The sequence below is a fragment of the Phoca vitulina genome, unplaced genomic scaffold (assembly GCF_004348235.1).
Source record: "Phoca vitulina isolate PV1807 unplaced genomic scaffold, GSC_HSeal_1.0 scaffold4, whole genome shotgun sequence".
In the NCBI taxonomy this organism is placed as follows: Eukaryota; Metazoa; Chordata; class Mammalia; order Carnivora; family Phocidae; genus Phoca; species Phoca vitulina.
Genome location: NW_022589707.1, coordinates 37,194,688 through 37,213,293, shown reverse-complemented (window position 1 = coordinate 37,213,293; position 18,606 = coordinate 37,194,688). Strand labels below are relative to the sequence as shown.

At 42.3% G+C, this 18,606-nt stretch overlaps 1 protein-coding gene across 6 annotated transcripts in view; it reads right to left on the bottom strand.

The window, feature by feature from the left end:
• Positions 1 to 18,606, bottom strand: part of PDE1C (phosphodiesterase 1C) — a 489,759-nt gene that overhangs the window by 353,388 nt on the left and 117,765 nt on the right. For all 6 annotated transcript variants that reach the window (XM_032401816.1, XM_032401818.1, XM_032401817.1 and 3 more), the window contains exon 3: positions 15,190 to 15,361. In XM_032401816.1, the coding sequence (XP_032257707.1) occupies positions 15,190 to 15,361 (172 nt within the window). The remainder of the gene's footprint in view (positions 1 to 15,189; positions 15,362 to 18,606) is intronic.

The following is an 18,606-nucleotide window of genomic DNA, read 5'->3' as shown; positions in this document are numbered from 1 at the left end:
GAAAGAAAGAAAGAAAAAAGAAAAGCCCTCCGAATTCATTCTTTTATTTTTCCCCTTAACAAACTTGAAGAAGACTCTACAATGGGATTAGCAAAGACCAGAAGGGAAAAATGTCAACTCCAGGGAGGCAGCACTAAGTCAGGGAAGTAGGTATCCCCAAAAGTCCCAGTGGGTGACCAACATACGGTGATAGAGAAAGATGTGTGACCAGACTTCCCATGAGCTAATTGGGAATTTTAACCCATGACTCATCCTGGGGTGGGGTCCGAAGCTGCAGGAGCCGCCACCCCACGCCACGCCATATCATCAGCCAGATTGCACATTTCCTGAAAGTAATCAAGTCAAAAACTGGCTTCTTGGCAGTAGCCCCTAGTGGAAAAATGACTGCCAAAAACCAAAATGAGGATGAGTTCAATGATTTAATTCTGCATGGAAAACACAATCCGTTAAATGGAATCTGACAAGGCCTTAATCTCATCCATAGCTGAGGGCGTTGGCTCAATGCAGTTCTACTCTCTACAACATATTCTTAGTAAGCTATGTATAGAATCAGGAACACTTTTGCCAAAGCCCAAATAAGTCCGTTCTAAGTGGGAAGAGAAGCTCATCAAACCCCCAGTGATTCTCTGGGGACCAAACATGCTATTCTTCCAAATGCAAAATTATCAAAACTTGGTAACTCAACCCATGTTGAGAAGTCACACGGCTCAAGGGAAGCAACCGAGATGGCCCATGCACTGGATGGCTTCAGAATTTCCGCTAGCATCTAAGGAGGTCAGGCCGGGACAGCCTTGCTCAGAAAGCACCCACAGGGCTCCTGTTCCCAGCCTGGGGTTCATTGCACAACCCAGTCACATAAGAAGGGGTCAAGGTTTGGAGGATCAATCCACTGCTAAACAGGGTTTTGAAAACTGGGAGAGAAGGAATTAATGGCTGTCACATTCATTAGCCCTCTTAATCCTAGCAACAGTCCCCAAGGCCTGTGTTGTTAATTCAGTTTCCATTTGTAAAACAAGGAAACTGAGACTCAAATCACATGGGTCAGAAGAGCATTTGCAAACTCCTATCTGTGGCATTCCGAAGCCCAGGCCCTTCTACTCAGAGGGTGGTCCTCGGACCCTCACATCACTTGAGAGTTTGTTTGAAGTGCAGATTCCCAGGCCGCAAACCAGACCTACTGAATCCAGATCTGCATTTAATAGGATCCCTGAAGGAATTCATTCATAAAGTTTGAGAAGCACTGCCTTTAAAGGGGTCCTATCCAAAAGCATGGGTGGATTAAAAACATAAATCTGGACTAGAAAAAGGATTTAGTGCAAAAGAACAGGGTAGGTCTCACAGGAGAAGCATCAAACTATATACCCCAACCACCACATCCAAATTAGAAGAACCAATCACAGGGGCACCCGGGTGGCTCAGTCGTTAAGCGTCTGCCTTCGGCTCAGGTCATGATCCCAGGGTCCTGGGATCGAGCCCCACATCGGGCTCCCTGCTAGGCAGGAAGCCTGCTTCTCCCTCTCCCCCTGCTTGTGTTCCCTCTCTCGCTGTGTCTCTCTCTGTCAAATAAATAAATAAAATCTTTAAAAAAAAAAAAAAGAAGAAGAAGAAGAACCAATCACACTGTCTTATTCACCAGTGAGGAACGCAGAAGCCAATGTAGAGAAGTCATAGCTTTGGAGCCAGGTGGACTGGGCTGAAATTCCTAGCTCTGCCACCTGCTGAGTGGCTGTTTGATCTCTCTGAACCTCAGTTTCCTGACCTGTACAACTGGGATTGCAATACTCATCTTGCCCTGGTTTGGAGAGATTAAATGAGCAAATGAATGTCCAGTTCCTGGCCATAGCAGATATTCAATAAACATTGGTTTCTTTGCCTCCCAGTGCAAGCTGGACTGAGTCTCACCTTTGCAAACATGCACACCAGAGGCTGGGGAGAGAAAAGGCTGCCGGCAGCCAACTCTTTCCTGTTCTCTGGGGCCTCGGAGTCCTGTCACTAATCAGACTGGCGGGGCTTGTCTGTCTTCCTCAAGCTCCAGGTTCAGTTTTCTCTCTCATCTCTTTTAAGAAAAACCTGAGCAGAACAACAAGCTCAAAGAGACAGGTCATGAGGAAGAAGGAAAACAGGCATCTGGGGGGATAATTCCCAGGAGTGTCTACTTTCTGGACAACGAAGCTTTTTTTTTAAGTTATGGTTCCCACCTTCTTCTTTTCAAAAGTCTCAGGTCTTAAAAGCAGATTTTTCATGCCAGAAGCTTAGCTAACTTTCAGGGCCCATGGTGTCTCTGATCCTATTTACTCTATGTGTATATGCTCAAAGGCATAGAAGATTTCCAGTGAGAGCTGGGTAGAAAGAGATTAGCACCTCCAGAGCATATTCTGGATGCCAGATACTGTGCTTGTCTTTTGCTTTTATTACCTCCTTTAAACCCTCCCACCAATCCTGGGAAGTGGGCAACTTTATCCCTATTTCAAAGATGAAGAAACTGAGGCCAGATGAGATCACTGACCTGCTCCAATTAGCACAGCAAAATATTTCAGAGTTCCAAGGAATAGTCAATATCATCTGGTCCAGTAATTCTCTAAGCATGGTCCCTGGACCAGCAGCATCGGCACCACCTTGTTAGAAAGGCACATTCTAGGACCCCACCCAGACCTGGGGGGGAGCCCAACAATCTGTTTTCATAACCCTCCAAGTGACTGTGATGCACGCCCATGTTTGAGACACACTGCCCTGGTCTACCCTCGGATGTGACGGCTAAGAGAATGGAGGTTCAAAGAGATGATGCAATTTGCCTTGGTAACTGAGTCGAGACTAAAGCCCAGTACAGCCACTTTCAGGAGTTGAATTTTCCTACCTGGGTAGCTTAGAATATCCCTTTCATGAGGAGTAAAGACTAAAGTCCATAGTACAACCACACAAAACTGTGTTAGCTTCCAAGCAATAGTGGCTGGGATTTGAACCTGGACAATAATGAGGAGCCCCTTCCCTTCTTGCACTGGTCTCTCTCTCTCAAGACCCTGCTGAACTGTCTGCTCTGAGACATGGAACATTTGCCTCATCACCACTGGCCAGCACAGAGGACTGGCGGGGAGCCTGACAGTGAATGCGTTCGGAATTGAGATGGCATTTGCACACACCTCAACCATTGACTTGGGGCAACAAGGCGGTGCCTCTCATTTTCTAAAACTGTTATTTTGAAATCTGTGTTTCAAATTCTCAGTTTCTGCTATGCCCGCCTGCATTATTGCTAACTGACACAGAGGGTGTTGGCCTCCAGTGGCAGCTTGGTTAGAAGAGGAGCTGTCCTGAAGCTGCATTTACATCACAAGCATGCTTTTTTTTTTTTTTTAAAGAAGTTTATTTATTTATTTATTTATTAAGTAATCTCTATGCCCAACGTGGGGCTCTAGCCAATGACCCCAAGATCAAGAGTTGCATGCTCTTCTGACTGAGCCAGCCAGGCACCCCCACAAGCATGCTTTTTATGTGAGTTTATAGATGATACATTTATTTGGGGTGGGATTCCAAAGGCTGCTAAAGCCTAAGTAGGACCTAAAGTCTACTCAAGCTACCCCTTGCTTCTGCCATTGATGACCGCCAATTGGCAAGCAATTGTCCTTATTTGTTTGTGTTTGAACTCAATCAGAACTATGGGATCTACCTTTCTGGGCCAGTTTTTCCATTTCTAAAATGGGCATCATCTTTGGGTTGTTAGGGTCATGCCTGGCAATATAAGAATCCTATTGTTATTGTTGTTGTAAAAGAGAGCATGGGGGAGACTGAAACATACAAACTTATGAAGTTTTTTTGAAAAACACCTACCATTTATAAATTTATAAACACTTCCTACCTTTGGAAATAGAGAATAGAATTTACCTTTAGAGCAGGCTGTCTCTTTGATCTAGAAGGAATTATTTGAATGGAAATATTATGCAAATATAAAACAAGTATGCATTCGAAAGATGGCGGAGGAGTAGGAGACCTAAATTTCGTCTGGTCCCAGGAATTCAGCTAGATAGGTATCAAACCATTCTGAACACCTACAGACTCAACAGATCGAAGAAAAGAATAGCAGCAACTCTCTGAACAGAAAAGCGACCACTTTCTGGAAGGTAGGACGTGCAGAGAAGTGAATCCGAGGCATTATTCAGGAGGATAGGCGGCGGGGGAGAGGCCTCCAGGGGCCGCTTCTGGCAAGTGATAGAGCCGCGGAGCACGAAATCGGAACTTTTAGAAGTCGGCTCTGCTGAGGGACGTCGCTCCAGTGGCTAAGCGGGGGGTGAAAGCCTCATGGGACAGTGTGGTCTCGGGACCCTTGGGGTCACAGAAAGACCGGGGGTGCCTGAGTGCGGCAGAGCTCCCAGGTATCGGAGCGGGGAAGCCGGCTGCAGAGACGGAGCCCAGGCGCGGGCTCTCAGCTCAGGATTGCCATAAACCATGATCCGCGGCACAGTCGGGCCACTGCTCCTCCAGCAGGGACCCAACAAGCAGCAGATCCGGGGAGACTCCCCTTCCTCCCCCGGGAGGAGCGGCGTGGGAGCGCACGGCAGGGATCTGCTGGGTTTGGAGACTCCACCCGGGGTCGGGTGCCAGATAGAAAGGCGCGGTCACAGGCCAGGTGAGCACGGAGTGCGGCCAGAGACCGGGGAGACGGGAGTGACTGACTGCTTTTCTCTGGGGGCTCGCTGAGGAGTGGGGCCCCGAGTTCTCGGCTCCTCCGGGGCGGAAATTGGGAGGCCACCATTTTCACTCTCATCCTCCAAAGCTCTATGGAAAGCTTGCAGGGAACAAAAGCTCCCGAGAGCAAACCCCAGCAGATTACTTAGCCCAGACCGAGCAAGGGCAGGGCAATTCCATCTCCAGCAAAGACGTTTGGGAACCACGGCAACAGGGCCCTCCCCCAGAAGATCAGCGAGAACAGCCAGCCAAGACCAAGTTTACGATCAATGAGAATGGCAGAACTCCAGCGCTAGGGGAATACAGCACATAGAATTCATGGCTTTTTCCCCCTGATTCTTTAGTCTTTCAAAGTTAATTTTTTTTATTTTCTTTTCTCTCTTTTTCTGTTTTTTTTTATTTTTCTTTTTCCCTTCTTCAACCAACATCTTATCGATCCCTTTTTTAAAAATCTTTTTTATTTTTCATTTTTAGAGTCATATTCTATCCCTTCATTATAGTTAACCTTATTTTTGGTATATATATAAGTTGTTCTCTCTTTAAAATTTTGGGATACAGTTTCTTCTAACAGACCAAAATATACCCTAAATCTCTAGTGTATGGCTTCGTTCTAGTCTCCTGCCAGATCACATTCTCTCCCTTTTTTTTTTTTAATTTCTCTTCTTTGTTTTTTCAACCAACTTCTTATCTTATTAATTCCTTTTATAAAATCTTTTATAATTTTCATCTTTACAGTCATATTTCATCCCTTCATCATATTTACCCTTATTTTTGTACATACATAAGTTTTTCTTTCTTTAAAATTTTGGGAGGCAGTTTCTTCTAACAGACCAAAATATGCCCAAAATCTAGTCTGTGCCACTGATCTATTCACCAGCCTGATCATATCTGATCATATCCTTTTTTTTTTCTTTTTTTCTTTCTTTCCCTTTCTTTTCCCCCAGTTTCAGGTCTCTTTTGATTTGTTTAGTGTATACTTTTCTGGAGTCGTTGTTACCCTGTTAGCATTTTGTTCTCTCATTCATCTGCTCTTCTCTGGAGAAAATGACAAAACGGAAAAACTCACCTCAAAAAAAAAGAACAAGAGGCAGCACCGACTGCCAGGGACCTAATCAATACGGACATTAGTAAGATGTCAGAACTAGAGTTCAGAATGACGATTATAAAGATACTAGCTGGGCTTGTAAAAAGCATGGAAGATACTAGAGAAACCCTTTCTGGAGAAATAAAAGAACTAAAATCTAACCACGTCGAAATCAAAAAGGCTATTAATGAGGTGCAATCAAAAATGGAGGCTCTAACTGCTAGGATAAATGAGGCAGAAGAGCGAATTAGTGATATAGAAGGCCAAATGATGGAAAATAAAGAAGCTGAGAAAAAGAGAGATAAACAACTACTGGATCACAGGGGCAGAATTCGAGAGGTAAGTGATACCATAAGATGAAACAATATTAGAATAATTGGGATCCCAGATGAAGAAGAGAAAGAGGGGCAGAAGGTATATTGGAGCAAATTATAGCAGAGAACTTCCCTAATTTGGGGAAGGAAACAGGCATCAAAATCCAGGAGGCACAGAGAACCCCCCCTCAAAATCAATAAAAATAGGTCAACACCCTGACATCTAATAGTAAAACTTACAAGTCTCAGAGACAAAGAGAAGATCCTGAAAGCAGCTCGGGACAAGAGGTCTGTGACCTACAGTGGTAGAAATATTAGATTGGCAACAGACCTATCCACAGAGACCTGGCAGGCCAGAAAGGACTGGCAGGATATATTCAGAGCACTAAAGGAGAAAAATATGCAGCCAAGAATACTATATCCAGCTAGGCTGTCATTGAAAATAGAAGAAGAGATCAAAAGCTTCCAGGACAAACAAAAACTAAAAGAATTTGCAAACACAAAACCAGCCCTACAAGAAATCTTGAAAGGGGTCCTCTAAGCAAAGAGAGAGCCTAAAAGTAACATAGACCAGAAAGGAACACAGACAATATACAGTAACAGTCACCTTACAGGCAATACAATGGCACTAAATTCGTATCTTTCAATAGTTACCCTGAATGTAAATGGGCTAAATGCCTCAATCAAAAGACACAGGGTATCAGATTGGATAAAAAAACAAGACCCATCAATATGCTGTCTGCAAGAGACTCATTTTAGACCCAAAGACAATTCCAGATTGAAAGTGAGGGGGTGGAAAACCATTTACCATGCTAATGGACACCAAAAGAAAGCTGGGGTGGCAATCCTTATATCAGACAAATTAGATTTTAAACCAAAGACTGTAATAAGAGATGAGGAAGGACACTATATCCTACTTAAAGGGTCTATCCGACAAGATCTAACAATTGCAAATATCTATGCCCCTAACATGGGAGCAGCCAATTATATAAGCCAATTAATAACAAAAGCAAAGAAACACATCAACAACAATACAATAATAGTAGGGGACTTTAACACCCCCCTCATTGAAATAGATAGATCATCTAAGCAAAAGATCAACAAGGAAATAAAGACTTTAAATGACACACTGGACCAAATGGACTTCACAGATATATTTAGAACATTCCATCCCAAAGCAACAGAATACACATTCTTTTCTAGTGCCCATGGAACATTCTCCAGAATAGATCACATCCTAGGTCATAAATCAGGTCTCAACTGGTACCAAAAGATTGGGATTGTTCCCTGCATATTTTTGGACCACAATGCTTTGAAACTAGAATTCAATCACAAGAGGAAAGTCAGAAAGAACTCAAATACATGGAGGCTAAAGAGCATCCTACTAAAGAATGAATGGGTCAACCAGGAAATTAAAGAAGAATTTAAAAAATTCATGAAAACAAATGAAAATGAAAACACAACTGTTCAAAATATTTGGGATGCAGCAAAGGCAGTCCTAAGAGGAAAGTATATACCAATACAAGCCTTTCTCAAGAAACAAGAAAGGTCTCAAATACACAACCTAAACTTACACCTAAAGGAGCTGGAAAAAGAACACCAAATAAAGCCTAAACCCAGCAGGAGAAGAGAAATAATAAAGATCAGAGCAGAAATCAATGAAATAGAAACCAAAAGAACAGCAGAACAGACCAATGAGACTAGCAGCTGGTTCTTTGAAAGAATTAACAAGATTGATAAACCCCTGGCCAGACTTATCAAAAAGAAAAGAGAAATGACCTAAATAAATAAAATCATGAATGAAAGAGGAGAGATCACAACCAACACCAAAGAAATACAAACAATTATAAGAACACATTATGAGCAACTATATGCCAGCAAATTAGGTAATCTGGAAGAAATGGATGCATTCCTAGAGATGTATAAACTATCAAAACTGAACCAGGAAGAAATAGAAAACCTGAACAGACCTATAACCACCAAGGAAATTGAAGCAGTCATCAAAAATCTCCAAACAAACAAGAGCCCAGAACCAGATGGCTTCCCAGGGGAATTCTACCAAACATTTAAAGAAGAATTAACACCTATTCTTCTGAAACTGTTCCAAAAAATAGAAATGGAAGGAAAACTTCCAAACTCGTTTTATGAGGCCACCATGACCTTGATCCCAAAATCAGACAAAGACCCCATCAAAAAGGAGAATTACAGACCAATATCCTTGATGAACATGGATGCAAAACTTCTCACCAAAATGCTAGCCAATAGGATCCAACAGTAAATTAAAAGGATTATTCACCATGACCAAGTGGGATTTATCCCTGGGCTGCAAGGTTGGTTCAACAACCGCAAATCAATCAATGTGATACAATACATTAGTAAAAGAAAACACAAGAGCCATATAATCCTCTCAATAGATGCAGAAAAAGCATTTGACAAAGTACAGCCTCCTTTCTTGATCAAAACTCTTCAGAGTATAGGTAGAAGGTACATACCTCAATATCATAAAAGCCATCTATGAAAAACCCACAGCGAATATCATTCTCAATGGGAAAAAACTGAGAGCTTTCCCCCTAAGGTCAGGAACACAGCAGGGATGTCCACTATCACCACTGCTATTCAACATAGTATTAGAAGTCCTAGCCACAGCAATCAGACAACAAAAAGAAATAAAAGGCATCCAAATTGCAAAGAAGAAGTCAAACTCTCACTCTTTGCAGATGATATGATACTTTATGTGGAAAACCCAAAAGACTCCACCCCAAAACTGCTAGAATTCATACAGGAATTCAGTAAAGTGGCAGGATATAAAATCAATGCACAGAAATCAGTGGCATTTCTATACACCAACAACGAGACAGAAGAAAGAGAAATTAAGGAGTCAATCCCATTTACAATTGTACCCAAAACCATAAGATACCTAGGAATAAATCTAACCAAAGAGGCAAAGAATCTGTACTCAGAAAACTATAAAATACTCATGAAAGAAATTGAGGAAGACACAAAGAAATGGAAAAACGTTCCATGCTCATGGATTAGAAGAACAAATACTGTGAAGATGTCAATGCTACCTAGAGCAATCTATACATTCAATGCAATACCCATCAAAATACCATCCACTTTCTTCAAAGAAATGGAACAAATAATCCTAAAATTTGTATGGAATCACAAAAGACCCCGAATAGCCAGAGGAATGTTAAAAAGAAAAGCAGAGCTGGCGGCATCACAATTCCGGACCTCAAGCTCTATTACAAAGCTGTAATCATCAGACAGTATGGTACTGGCATAAAAACAGACACATCGATCAATGGAACAGAATAGAGAGCCCAGAAATGGACCCTCAACTCTATGGTCAACTAATCTTCGACAAAGCAGGAAAGAATGTCCAATGGAAAAAAGACAGTCTCTTCAACAAATGGTGTTGGGAAAATTGGACAGCCACATGCAGAAGAATGAAACTGGACCATTTCCTTACACCACACACAAAAATAAAATCAAAATGGATAAAAGACTTAAATGTGAGACAGGAGTCCATCAAAATCCTAAAGGAGAACACAGGCAGCAACCTCTTTGACCTCAGCCGCAGCAACTTCTTCCTAGAAACATCGCCAAAGGCAAGGGAAGCAAGGGCAAAAAGGAACTATTGGGACCTCATCAAGATAAAAAGCTTTTGCACAGCAAAGGAAACAGTCAACAAAACCAAAAGACAACTGACAGAATGGGAGAAGATATTTGCAAATGACATAACAGATAAAGGGCTAGTATCCAAAATCTATAAAGAACTTATCAAACTCAACCCCCAAAGAACAAATGATCCAATCAAGAAATGGGGAGAAGACACGAACAGACATTTTTCCAAAGAAGACATCCAAATGGCTAAAAGACACATGAAAAAGTGCTCAACATCACTCGGCATCAGGGAAATCCAAATCAAAACCTCAGTGAGATACCACCTCACACCAGTCAGAATGGCTAAAATTAACAAGTCAGGAAACGACAGATGTTGGCGAGGATGTGGAGAAAGGGGAACCCTCCTACACTGTTGGTGGGAATGCAAGCTGGTGCAGCCACTCTGGAAAACAGTATGGAGGTTCCTCAAAAAGTTGAAAATAGAGCTACCATACGACCCAGCAATTGCACTACTGGGTATTTACCCCAAAGATACAAATGTAGGGATCCGAAGAGGTACGTGCACCCCAATGTTTATAGCAGCAATGTCCACAATAGCCAAACTGTGGAAAGAGCCAAGATGTCCATCAACAGTTGAATGGATAAAGAAGATCTGGTATGTATATACAATGGAATATTATGCAGCCATCAAAAATAAACAAAAAAAAAATGAAACCTTGCCATTTCCAACGATGTGGATGGAACTAGAGGGTATTATGCTGAGCAAAATAAGTCAATCAGAGAAAGACATGTATCATATGACCTCACTGATATGAGGAATTCTTAATCTCAGGAAATAAACTGAGGGTGGCTGGAGTGGTGGGGAGTGGGAGGGATGGGGTGGCTGGGCGATAGACATTGGGGAGGGTATGTGCTATGGTGAGCACTGTGAATTGTGTAAGACTGATGAATCACAGATCTGTACCTCTGAAACAAATAATACATTATATGTTTAAAAAAAAGAGAAAGAGAGAAGATAGTAGGAAGGGAAAAATGAAGGGGGAGAAATCGGAGGGGGAGATGAATCATGAGAGACTATGGACTCTGAGAAACAAACTGAGGGTTCTAGAGGGGAGGGGGATGGGGGGATGGGTTAGCCTGGTGATGGGTATTAAAGAGGGCACATATTGCATGGAGCACTGGGTGTTATACGCAAACAATGAATCATGGAACACGACATCAAAAACTAATGATGTAATGTATGGTGACTAACATAACATAATAAAATTAAACTAAAAAAAAGAAAGAAAACAAGTATGCATTCTTTGTCCTGGACTGGCTTGTATGTAATTGTCATCGCATACTTGCAGAAAGCTAGAAGAGATTTCTAGGGAAAGTGATATGAAACAACTAACCCCTTCTTTTTGAGGATCAACATCATTAAAATACATGTGAGAAACTGTGGTGGTGCTAACTGAGGCCAGGTGTCAGGAAAGGACAAGAGAAGCCAGCCAGAGGAGGCATCACAAGAAAGAGGAGATCTGGACTGGACACAGACTTAGAACTTCACTGAGGTCAGAAAATCCACCCTCTGGGGCGCCTGGGTGGCTCAGCCGTTGGGCATCTGCCTTTGGCTCAGGTCGTGATCTCGGGGTCCTGGGATCGAGCCCCGCATCAGGCTCCCTGCTCTGCGGGAAGCCTGCTTCTCCCTCTCCCACTCCCCTTGCTTGTGTTCCCTCTCTCGCTGTGTCTCTCTCTGTCAATAAATAAAATCTTTAAAAAAAGAAAAAAAAAGAAAGTCCACCCTCTATTTACCCCAAAGATACAAATGTAGGGATCCAAAGGGGCACGTGCACCCCGATGTTTATAGCAGCAGTGTCCACAATAGCCAAACTGTGGAGCCAAGATGTCCATCGACAGTTGAATGGATAAAGAAGATCTGGTATATATATATACAATGGAATATTATGCAGCCATCAAAAGGAATAAGCTCTTGCCATTTGCAACGATGTGGATGGAACTGGAGAGTGTTATGCTGAGCAAAATAAGTCAATCAGAGAAAGACATGTATCATATGACCTCACTGATATGAGGAATTCTTAATCTCAGGAAACAAACTGAGGGTTGCTGGAGTGGGGGTTGGGGTGGGAGGGATGGGGTGGCTGGGTGATAGACATTGGGGAGGGTATGTGCTATGGTGAGCGCTGTAAATTGTGCAAGACTGTTGAATCACAGATCTGCACCTCTGAAACAAATAATGCAATATATCTTAAGAAAAAAAAAAAGAAGAAGATAGCAGGAGGGGAAGAATGAAGGGGGGGAAATCGGAGGGGGAGACGAACCATGAGAGACGATGGATTCTGAAAAACAAACTGAGGGTTCTAGAGGGGAGGGGGTGGGAGGACGGGTTAGCCTGGTGATGGGTATTAAAAAGGGCACGTTCTGCATGGAGCACTGGGTGTTATGCACAAACAATGAATCATGGAACACGACATCAAAAACTAATGATGTAATGTATGGTGATTAACATAACAATAAAAAATTAAAAAAAAAAAAAAAGAAAGTCCACCCTCAGCGTGAGACCCCATTGCCCTGGCAGGTGGCAGGAGGCAGAGCAGACTAAGGGCTGCGTCTGTAACCACTGTCAGTAAGCCTGGAGTCCCTGGATACAGTTAGGGGGACAAACCCCCAAGAAAAAGACTAGACTTCCTGATAATCTGGCATATTGGGCTTACTGTCATTGCAGTTTGGATCTTATTTGATAATTAAAGCTGATGACCATATTTCATGGCCCAGGATTCCTAATGCTTTCCAAGTGGGAACGAGGAGGAAGAGAAGAGAGTAAGCAAAGTTGCCACTCTGTTGCTCAGTGGTAACAGTCCGACAGAGGAGCTATGAAGAAAGACAATGCAAACTGATGAGAACCATGTGCTCCTCCTCAGCAAACAAGACCCTCCATAACTGAGAAAGACGAGATGTTAACAATCACATGCCCAGATGCCTTAAATGTGTGTTCAGGTGAGCATAAATGTGTTCACATGCACACACACACACACACACATACACACGTTACAGGGGCTGAGCAGCTCTGACTTTCAGAGTCAGAAAGACAAACCCAGGGGCGCCTGGGGGGCTCAGTCGGTTAAGCGTCTGCCTTCAGCTCAGGTCATGATCTCAGGGTCCTGGGATCAAGCCCCGTATCGGGCTCCCTGCTCCATGGGGACCCTGCTTCTCCCTCTGCCTGCCACTCCCCCTGCTTGTGCACTCTCTCTCAGACAAAAAAATTAATAAAAATTTTTAAAAAAAGAAAGATGAACCCAATATTTCAACCTCAGTAGAGGTAAGTAAGACTGTACGGCTTAGTAAAAGGAGTTACCTCAGGGACTGAGAGCACCTCTCACTGATGCGCCCCTGAAATTTAAAAATGTGCAGGTATAACACACCATTCGTCCAAGATTTCCCAGAGTCACTAACATTGGGAAGTCAGCAATTCTCATGTTTTTTTCACTTGAGTGAAATGTGGGTGGGGGCACGAGAGAACACATAAGTGATATATTCCTATCAGTTTTATTTAAAATCCAGCGACGACTCATTTCTTTGCAATCCAAAAAGCATATAGAAAACAAGTGGCATTATTACACGGGTAACCTTGATTCTGCTCTAATTTATTTCCTGATAAATAAACTGTTCCCACATGTTACTACTTTGCTTATGATAATTTATGTACAACAAATCCCACAACTGATGTGACCACCACAGTTAAGGACAACTGCTTTAGAAAATATCTACCCTCTAACATTGTCATTGAAATCACTTACCTTCTTTGGAAGAAAGGATGGTGCCAGAATAACACACAGTTGTATTAAGGAGACAAATAAATGAATAACCAACACCAATGGATTTCTAGCTTCAGTTGCTGAAGGGTTGGTATATTTACACCTGCCACGTTTTTCTTACTGCACCAAGTGTTACAAGGCACCAAAAATAAGTCCCAACCTTAACAAACATAATTTAATATTTTTTTCTGCAACCCAGACATTGATACATAACACAACTAGCAGATCAAATGAAGTTCATGACCATCAATACATTTTCTCTATTAAAGAGCACTGAATGCCAAGAGAAGAACTGGCAAGAATTGGCAAGCAAATGAGATGTTTTTTTCAGGAGAATGCCTCTTTAGCTGTTCATTGAAGAAGACAGTGAACCTGGCCTCAACTGGAAGGAAGAGCTACAAGAAGACCGCAGGTGAAAGGGTGGACTCCACCAGAGACGCTCCAAAATGAGAACACACAGCCCAAGAAAGGCAGTCGCCCTCCCCTCTCCCACCACAGTCACGTGCAGAGAACCGCAGGTTTGTGGAAGTTAACTTCCCTCTACCTGAGTGGGTTTTATTTTATGTAAAACCTCACAATGCAGTAACCAAACCTTTAGTAGAAATAAGAAGAGCATTTGCTTTGCAGTTCTTGCCCCGGCCACTGCATCAGTCACATTACATAAAGAAATCCAAACGCCTATTCATCACTGCTTTTCCGAGTTCATCTATAATTCAATCTACACTGAGAAGCTTCACACAATGAAATGGTTTTTTACTGAGCGATTACACACATCACCTGGATGCAAAAGAGAGCACGTTTTTCATGGATGCCAAGAGTTGCGGAGTTGTTTATGGGAGAAGAAACATCAAGGTTTCTGTGTTCTGCTAGCCATGTGGAGCATGTGAGAGCCTTCTATAATGGAAAGAAAAGTGAAAGACATAAAACTAGGGTAACAGGGAGGAAAGAAAAGAGAGGGAGGCAGGCTGGTAAAAAAAAAAAATCAACCTTAATTTCTGATGCCAGCACCGCTGTGTATTTCAAAAGTGAACTTGAAAGCCCCATTCGGGGAGGGAAGAAATCACTTTTATCCACCACGTCCCCTACTCAGATGGATTTTTCTTTGACACGGTGGAAAGGTGAGTGCCAGAGTCATGGCTAAGTGGGGTCCAATACAGGAAGACAATGCAAGAGGCCTCTACAGAAGACAGAAGACCAAATGACGAACAAGAACAGAGTCAGCAGCCACCTGGGAAAGCACACAGGAAGATCTGCAGCTCTGACAACTCTTACAACTAGAAACCTGCCCCCAGCCAGAGACTCTAAAGGCTGAATTCATTCCCACACATGCTTTTTCTCTGTGCACTTATCTCCATGCTCATCCTCCTTTGAAGCAAAAGACTCATTAATCCAATTCAAATTGCCAACATCAGTAAATCCTTTGCCTCAGCATTTAAATGCCAATACCAATTAAATACCAACAGCAATTTAACTACTGATAGGATCTTCACTATGTTCAGGAAATCCAGCCAGAAGTCCAGCTAGCATTAATTCCAATACTCCTTCCTCAATTCTAATTTACTCGGTGCAGAGAAATGAGGTAATTTGCTGGCCACGCTGACGATGCACCCAACTGGACTGAAATAACTCCGCAGCAAATAAGAAGGAACAAATTGATTGCAATCCACCAAACCTGAAGGACGTCTTCACCAGGGCTTCCGGGCTATCAAGCTGAGGCAATTCATCAGCTAGGATCTCTTCTGGTGGTCGAGGGTCATGGACAATCATTGGCCGTGGCTTTTCCTTGGCATTCCCCGTGAGCCCATCGATGAGGGAGTTCCACAGACAGTTCTGTGACTTAGACCCTGAGGTGTGAGGGGAGAAAGGTGTGCAGTCAGTTACCAACCAACAACATGTCCTGCCTTGCCCAACTCGGGATTCTCAAAATCAAAGCAGGGAAACATATATTTCTCATGATCTCCACCATCATCTGAGGGCTCCAAAAGATACTGGTCAGGCAACTTATGGAGCAACCAGGAATTTTTAAATTTATATGCAGAAAATAGGCTAACACCCTGAATATTTTGACCCACAGCTAAGTAGTAAGGATATATATCTTGTCTCATTTCAGAGGTGATCAACTCCAACTCCTGGTAGAGCTGTGGACACTTAAATATATATTTATTCAGCAATTAGAAGTATACAAAGGACTACCATTTTAGAGAAGAGTAAGGATGTTCAGACACAAGCGTCCCTTATGAAATCAGCATGTGCAAGGACCAAGTTTCAAGACTCCATTCTATGGAGACACCCACCCCAAATAGGGCCCCGCCTCTAAAACCCAGAACTCACTCTGGCAGTTTCAATCTTCTAGAAGATCAAGACCCAAGGAAAATTACACCGCAGGTTTACTGATATTCTACCCAACAAACACTTCAAACATATGAGATGAACATTAAAGGCAAACATGAAGTGGTAATAGTATCACAAAATAGGGCCTGATAAGCCAGGCAATCAAGGGCAATATTGACAGGGATAAGTTACACTGATATCATGTACCCTTGAAATGATATGATGAGAATGGCATTTCACCTCTGTGATCTTCCTTCCCAAAACACATAGCCCCAATGTATTAAGCATATTCCTAGCTTCTGTAAACCTGATCTTTAACATCTGCCCTACATGCATATCCCAGACATGCCTTGTTCTGGACAACTCAGTAATGCATCTGAGTCACCTTGTTTTTCAAATACAAACCAACCAAACCAGAGTCTACCCCCACAATACCTCCCTTACTGAGCTTTTGCACTCTGGGCCACTATTCACTTGCCCCACTCACCCCAGGGCAGGTACCAGACAACTAGAGACAGCCCCTATGTTCCAGAGCCCACTGAGATTATTCAAACTAGCCAATCCTAAGGCTGCTTACCTTGCCTTGCCCATTACTCCCTACAGAAGCCACAATAAAGACACTTTCCCACAGTTTATCCTCCACCCCAGCTCTGCCTTATAACTGATCCCAGTGCTTCTTTGCATGGCCTCCATGGTGAGATATGTACCCCATCTTTGGGGATCTGCAAGTATTACAAAACTATCTTTTCAGTGGCAGTCATCTCCAGATCTGTTGGCCCTACCATATGTAAATAATAAAAATCTATCCAAATATGCAGTCTAAACATGGGGAAAACATCAGACAAATCCCAAATGAAGGACATTCTGCAAACACCTGACCAGTACTCCTCAAAACTGTCGAGGTTATTAAAGAGTAATGAAAGTCTGAGAAACTATCACAGTCCAGAGGAGCCTAAGAAGACATGATGACTAAATATAATGTGGTGTCCTGATGGGATTGTGAAACTTATAAGGACATCAGGTAAAAACTAAGGAAATCTGAATGAAGTATGTACTTTAGTTAATAATAATTCATCACTATTAGTTCATTAATTGTGACAAATGTACCATATTAATATGAGATTAGTAATAGGGGAAATTGGGAATGGGGTATCTGGGAACTCTCAATACTATCTTTGCAAATTTTCTGTAAACCTAAGCTGTTCTAAAATAAAAAGTTATTATAAAAATACAAATAAATAAATACTATAAAAATAGCTATTATAAAAGGTCTATGAGCAAAAAAACACTTTTTTTAAGTGGAGCCTGAGAGTATTACTATTGCTTTTTATCCTTGCATAAAGATACTGTTGGGTTGCCAAGTCTTGTACCCATGGAGCTGTGTCCATCCAGAAGGGATTGACTTTTTCTACCCCATCCATGCAGAGGGAGGACCTTTTTCTAATTTACATAAAGGTTCTTTATGAGGTCTGAGGGGGCATGCACAGAGGGCTAAAAAGCACACCCAGCTAATGCATATGCATGTGATAGGTGGGCAGAGAATAAATCTGTATGCATATGGGCATGCCTCCCCAAGACCCTAACCAGCTACTTGCACCCCACAACAGAAGAAATCATCTGAAGGACAGCTTTGCCACTAAGGTCAAAAGAACTTCACACACAAAGGGGAGCATCTCACAAAGATCCCTGAACCTTCACTAAGGACTCACATGGGTCAGCAAACAACTCTTTCAATGACCATGGCTATGACTGCTCCCCTTGGGATGTCCCACATCCAAACTGCTTTTGTATTAATCAAGAGAAAATTAAAGCACACTAGTGCCAGGAAACAGATGCCTCCCACTCCTGAAATGCAGAACAGCTTTTCTAAAGTCCTAAACAGACATCTTAATAAGATCTGGTCCTATTAATGAAGGTCTGGTTCTATGTCAAAAAAGGTCTGTTCTATGTTAACTAAGGTCTGGTTCTAGGAGGAAGAACAACAGCAGTAGCCTGTTTTCTTAAATTTGATCTAAACAAAAGCCTTATAATAAACTCCCTGCCCATTTCCCTTCATTCTTTTATTTAGTCATTCAATGTAGATATATTTAATTCCCTCAATATGCCAGGTTCCATTCTGGGCCACAGAAATAGAAAGATGAACCCATAAGCAATCACAATAAGTGGGCAATGCACCATAACTAAGGGCAAATGAAGTGCTCTAGGAGACAGAGGAGGGCTCACCCACTCTGCTTCAGGGCCAGGGGGGAAAGTTACACAGAGAACATCACATCTGATACCGATCTAAAGCAGAAACAGATCTTCAGCAGGTGAAAAACAGAGAAAAGAACGTTCCAGTGCAAACAGTATGTGCAAAAGCTCAGAGGTTAACAAAGTAGCTTGTAAAGGCTGGAGCAAAGTAAGAGGGGACAGTGACCAGAGAAAAGGTCAAAGGCTGGTTGGACAAGTTGTAAATTGCCTTGAATAAAATGCTAATCATTTAGAAAGTCTTCTTTAGACAAAAAAGAACTAAGGCCATATCTGTGTTTGAGAAAGGAGACTGGCACACTCCAGAGCAGTGAACTTGTGAGGAATAGCATGGTAATATGAAAGGGTCTATGAATCTGTCTCATCTGTAGATGAAATAAAGTCTTACACATACTTATGACTAATTTTTAAGTATATATAAATGTGATTAATAAATTATAAATTCATGTAAAAGCACTAATGAAATGAGCAACTATATGCCAGCAAATTAGGTAATCTGGAAGAAATGGAT